This window comes from Ipomoea nil, unplaced genomic scaffold (genome assembly GCF_001879475.1).
Source record: "Ipomoea nil cultivar Tokyo-kokei standard unplaced genomic scaffold, Asagao_1.1 scaffold0176, whole genome shotgun sequence".
In the NCBI taxonomy this organism is placed as follows: domain Eukaryota; kingdom Viridiplantae; phylum Streptophyta; class Magnoliopsida; order Solanales; family Convolvulaceae; genus Ipomoea; species Ipomoea nil.
Genome location: NW_017616604.1, coordinates 813,878 through 819,752, shown reverse-complemented (window position 1 = coordinate 819,752; position 5,875 = coordinate 813,878). Strand labels below are relative to the sequence as shown.

Genomic DNA, 5,875 nt, shown 5'->3' with positions numbered 1-5,875 from the left:
TTTAATTTTTTTTTCGTAAATGTTAGCGGCGGTTTTTAAACCGCCGCTAATGTTTATTTAAGATTTTTTTTTTTTTTTTTTTTTTTTTTTTTTTTTTTTTTTTTTTTGTATTTTCTCATCTAATAGGGATTGCTACTAAAATTTATAATTGTCATTAAATTACTTTTTTTGCTGTAAACATCTACTTTCATATGTGCATTGCAAACACAAATAAATACACATTTAATTTAGATGAAAATCAAATGTAACTTGTATTGCCAAATACTAATGTTTAACAATATTCAAAGAAGTTTACATATTAAAAGAAAATCAATTCAACATCCAAGCTCATTGGTGGCAATTTTATCATCAAAAGAGAGCTAATTCATCTCCTCTGCAGTGATGGATTCCTCATGTGGCTCTTTCATATCCTTCTCTTCCAGCTTCTCTTGCAACATAAAGACCTGCAACCATTTCATTTGATATTTCAACATCATTAGTCAGCCCCTCTATTTGTTTGCATAATCCTGCAACTGATAACAGAAGACAAATAAATAAACTATTCATCGTAGGATTCAAAATCCAAATTAGATTGCTAACAATTACGACATTCAGAGAACACACACACACACACACACACACACACACACATATATATATATATATATATATATATATATATATATATATATATATATATATATATATATATATATATATATGATGTAGGCAGACACATACATACATCTTAATATGGATTTGATTGGATGGATGGTTAATAAATTAATGTCATGGCTGGTTCCAAGCTGAACCGAATAAACTGCTCAACCATGAAACAACACATTTCGTCGATCATATCTCCAAAAAAGATAGACGATGAATATATTACAAAAAAAAAAAGAATAACTACCTTCACAATGTTGTCATTCTTACTGAGAATTTTTACTAAGAAGTCCATGTAAATAGAAAATGTGCAATTGTTTGCCGTTTTATTAGTTATATAATTCCAGCCTTCACAGTCAACTGGACATCGCGGTCTTTTTCCATTTTTGTAAGTGATGACTATAGAGAGTGTATAAGCAGTTGCAGACAAGGTAAGTCACAATGAAGAGAGTTGCCTTAACAACAACCAATGACCAATCTGCAGTCCTACATTGCCCAGAAACTGCAGAACCTTAACAATGAACCCCAGGACAGATTAAGAATGTAAAGGATTTCCTAGCTTCAACATTAACTTGGTGCTACAAATTTAGATTCTTTAATCTTCCAAAGCAGAAAGTTCATATAGAAGATTGTATGAAACTACTTACAGTTGCATATCATGTAGAAGATTGTCCATTAACATGATGACTAGAGGATGAATTTTGCTTTCCACTCCCTTGTGAAGATTGTAGCTTGCTTCTTTCATCGGGTACCTACATTTCATAGTATAAATTTCAATACTCGACTCTAAATAGTTAAATGAAATCAATGGTGTTTGCACAACAATATAGAAATGCATACAATCCGTTTTTCTTAATGTATAAATCAGTATTTGAAAAAAAAAAGTATGCACTTACTGGTTTAGATGTTTGGTTAAGGAAGATAGCAAATTCTTCAGGAACTTTGCCAAAAGTTCTTTCCAAAATAGCAACAAGAGCCCCTCCCATGGCCTTTTGCATATCACTTTGAACTTGCAACTTATCACTTTGAACTTGCAATTGAGCTTTAGTTGCAGCTAACTCTTTCTCCAAAGTGGACACATACTCCTTCATTTGATTATCCTCATTCATCCTTGATGTATTTTTAAATACCTTAGATGGGCATGGTCCAAAACCTAACCCACGAACACGTCCATTGTGTTCTTTTCCAAAGGTTTTGCCAACAGGATCATCTTGTGAAACAAATTGTGATTGAGAAGGCGAGCATTGATCCATTTCATTTCTGATCTTTTCCTGCATTAAACAAATATAAATTTGCAGTGTAACATCTAACCCTTAAAAATAAATTAAAACATACTTACAGTGATAATTCTACATTCTTCATTAACAGATGACCCTCTTTTTACTTTGTGGGTATCCATCCATAGTTCTGAGCGATTAACAGTGTGCCCGAGCTCAATTTCCTTGCATGAAAATTAAATTGTTAGTAGTTAAGAAAAAAAAAAAACATTCAACTTAGTTAATTGCAAAAAAAAAAAAAAAAAAAAAAACAAATTGAAATACCATCTCAGCCCTTCTCCTAGCAAAGCTCTTTGATCCAGAAGTATGTGCAATTTTTTGGTGTTTCCTACTTTCAACATTTTTTTGGCACATCCCCTAATAATAGAGTATAATACTAATACATTAGGCAAATATGACAACAATAATAAGCAAACAGATATTAGAAACATTACCTTAGATTTGTCAGACAAACGATAGTTGACAAAACTTGACCACTGGTCTCTATGAATTCCAATTGGACACTTACTAATCAGTTCATCTCGGTTTAAGGAAGAATCATAGAACTCTATCCACAACCTAGATTTGAAGTCCTTCCATTTACTCCCAATATTTTGAAGTGTCCAATGTTTTGCAATCACATCATTTTGGAAGTGAAATTTTGGCTTCAAATCATGGCAAATGTAATTATTAGCATTTATCAAAAGTTATAAAATTTAGTGCAAATAGAATCACTTTATGGTACAAAATTTGGTGCAAGTAGACTTATCATTTATACACACAATACTTTGTAGAGGAATAAAAATCAAAACTTCACCTAATCTTATGGACAATAGTATACTATAGAATTTTGATGATTATTTATTACCAAAAATGGGAAATGTACTGTTCTGCTAGGTCCTCCAAAATCCTGGAAAAAGAAAGACTTTTTTTTTTTCTAAAAATATTTTATTCTATGTAAGTTACACCTCTTGTGAATTTAATGTTGATAATTTAAGGCACATGGTATGATTGTCATCAGATCAGACCACCTAAGTATCCTCACCAATACCTTTCGAATTAATTTCCTCCTTACAAGTTTTGCCATTTGTATCTTCTCTATGCCACTATCTAATATACATTTGCAAGGCTAACCTGCAGATTTGACAACTGCAATACCACATGAAAGCATTGAATCCATCTATAGTTCTATAGTTGAAAGACATGAAATGTATAAGTTTTACATTTTTATTCCATATTTGATTAATTGATGCCTCTAAACAAATTTTTTTATCATAAAAAATTAGAATAAAATTATAGTTAAGGGATCAATTATAGTTGAATTTAAAAAATTGAGAATACAAATTAAGAAAAAAAAAAGGTAAACCTGAATAGGCAGAGCCGCAGAGAAGAGAAGAATACACATTAATTGATGGAAAATAAAAGAAAATGAAATGAAGAGGCAGATAATACAAATGCACATATCATATCAGGGATGATTATAAAGGAACGTAAATCTGAATAGGCAGCCGCCCTTAATAGATAAATTATATTTCACAATCATCAATCATAGAGAAGAATACACATTTATTTTTTTGAATGTAGCAAATAATTGAAAGTATTTTGTTACCTTGATTATTTTGGCAAAGGTATCTTCTTTATATTGCTTTGGCATCAATCTCCAATCAGTAAAATTGATTGGAAATGAGCTACTTGCCTGTGCCAACCCTGAAAGTGTTCCAGTATATAATCCTGCTGCTTCAGTGAATGGTGTATCAAACTTGTCAAATGGGACAATGACTTTTTCACCCAAGGGAAGTGTCCAAACTTCTTTAACTTTCAGTTTTTTTTTATTCACAAATCTTTCTTCATAATGGAACTAAATTAATGTATTGATTTATTCAGACTTTTTGTACATATCAATCAATAAATATAATAATGTAAACTTACTAATCACATCAACTTCCCACGAAGTCCTTGTTTTCCTTTTAAACGAAGATGGTGCATCTTCATTTTGCTCTTGTCGTGTTTCAGTATCTTGAGTTTGCTCTTGAGGTGTTTCATTATCCTGAGTTTGTTCTTCAAGTTGTGCGTCATTCAACAATTGCTCGTGTGTTGATGAAGAAGGTTGTTGATGAGACATTGACCGACTCATATCCATGAACCTTTTTGATCTTGGCATACCTACACATTAAATGAAAAATTAAGGATTATAATTGGATGTCAGCATGTCACCTCCTTGAGGAAACACAAATACTGCTTACATTTTCAGTTCAAGAACACAACTTAAGGTCTGCTAGGTCAGAAGCATAAATGAACCCTCAAAATTGTACAGTATGTAAAACAATTTACTGAATCTTTATTAGCAGAAATGCAAGAAGAATAAAATATTTAACCAATGTTGATAGAAAGGTTAAAAAGTTCTAATCTCATCTAAAAATACTAGGTTGTCCTAAACTGACAGTTCACACCTAGCAAACACAGTAACATCAAGAATTAGCTGGATTGAATATTGCAGAACACATACAATCTGGACTCATAAGACATGGATTATAAAAAACAGAACTGCATACTCAAGAATTAGACAGGGATTATAAAAAACAGAACTGCATACTCCTAGAAATTCCTATGTTTGGTTTAGGATTAGTGATAAAAAGTGGAACAATAATCAATCAAGTAGTGACGACGAAGTTACTACTTTATCAAGCTTCGTTATTCGCCGTCCTTCAGAGGCCAGGTGATCTCGCTGCAATGTAAGGTTCAGTTAGTATTGAACAAAGAAATCTATAAGTGACCAATTATGTTAAAGTATGGACAATAGCCAGCTTAACATGGTTAATATTAACTATGAGTCTATGATGTTCAAAATCTTGCCTAATGTTCAGAAATTCACATGAGTACATGACAAGCATTTAATATGAAAACAAGAGTAACAAATAGTTGCATCAAAGTGAAAATCTCTTGAGCTCAATGGCAGATGGACCAAATTCTGTTCCTGTTTCAAATACTTTAACATATTAATGCGGCTAATTTGCCAAATAAAATGAAAGGCGGGTATGTGTGCAAGGACTATACACACGCATACAAACATACATAGAAACGGCATGTTTGTAAGTTCCCTGCATCTTTTTCTTCGACTAAAACAATGAGAGACTATATTAAGTAAAAAGTTTTAAGTGCTCAACTAATAGAAGAGATGATTATATGCTTTGGATGTGAAACTGCCCTTGTTTATTAACTAATCTTTCTTAGGAAATCGAAATAAACACTGCCCTTGTTTATTAACTAATCTTAGGAAATCCAGATAAACAAAGTTACCCAGCAATATGAGATTAAGATATTAGTTTCAGTTTTCTACTTGATAGAGAGATAGTGGTATTTCACACAACAGAAAAACAGTGAGTTATAACCACTAGCTATAAATGAAGATTTCAAACTTGCCAAATCAAAAAAAAAAAAAAAACAAAAAAAAAAAAAAAAAAAAAAAACAAAACAAAACAAAACATGGAAGAAAGAAGTAAGAGGCCATTGCTATTCTAAATCCTCACTTCTAAAAATTACATGTCACATATGCACAGAACTCAAGCCAAGGACCACTTTGCTTATCAGAGGTGCAAACATCTCTGTTTGTTATTTTGAGATCAAAAGATCTAACAATTGCATGCTGAGCAGTGAAACTGAACTGACCCATCCATCCATCATTACCCTCAATAACCAGTTTTCAGTTTCTTATAGAAGCACTCCCATCAGTGTTTGGTACCATTTGTACAGGAAAATATCAGAAATGAAACTGAGTGAACCAACCTCCTCAAACGTCATTTCTTATAGAAGCACTCCCATCAGATTTTGTTAAAAAACATGTCAATAAGCTTAAATTCCAAAATACAAGTGAATAAGCTAAAATTAGGCTAACACAACCATAGTTTCGCATCTATAAACACACTCAATTCATCCATACAACACAATTTGAAAAAAAATGCATACATATTACCTTATGG

The 5,875-nt window shown here is 31.8% G+C and overlaps 1 protein-coding gene across 1 annotated transcript; it reads right to left on the bottom strand.

The window, feature by feature from the left end:
- Positions 1 to 1,054: 1,054 nt before the first annotated feature.
- LOC109177640 lies at positions 1,055 to 2,267 on the bottom strand. The gene is made up of 6 exons (XM_019327059.1): positions 2,184 to 2,267; positions 1,982 to 2,083; positions 1,773 to 1,913; positions 1,539 to 1,672; positions 1,290 to 1,394; positions 1,055 to 1,153 (listed from the first exon to the last, which is right to left on the bottom strand). The coding sequence occupies exons 1-6, from the start codon at positions 2,184 to 2,186 to the stop codon at positions 1,129 to 1,131; spliced, it is 510 nt and encodes a 169-aa protein (XP_019182604.1). The 5' UTR covers positions 2,187 to 2,267; the 3' UTR covers positions 1,055 to 1,128.
- Between the last annotated feature and the right edge of the window lie 3,608 nt (positions 2,268 to 5,875).

Coding starts and splice junctions, on each gene's coding strand:
- LOC109177640 (XM_019327059.1), bottom strand. Junction 1,914..1,981: donor AAGAATGTAGAATTATCACT/GTAAGTATGTTT, acceptor TGTTTAATGCAG/GAAAAGATCAGAAATGAAAT. Junction 1,154..1,289: donor CTTCTACATGATATGCAACT/GTAAGTAGTTTC, acceptor TTCATTGTTAAG/GTTCTGCAGTTTCTGGGCAA.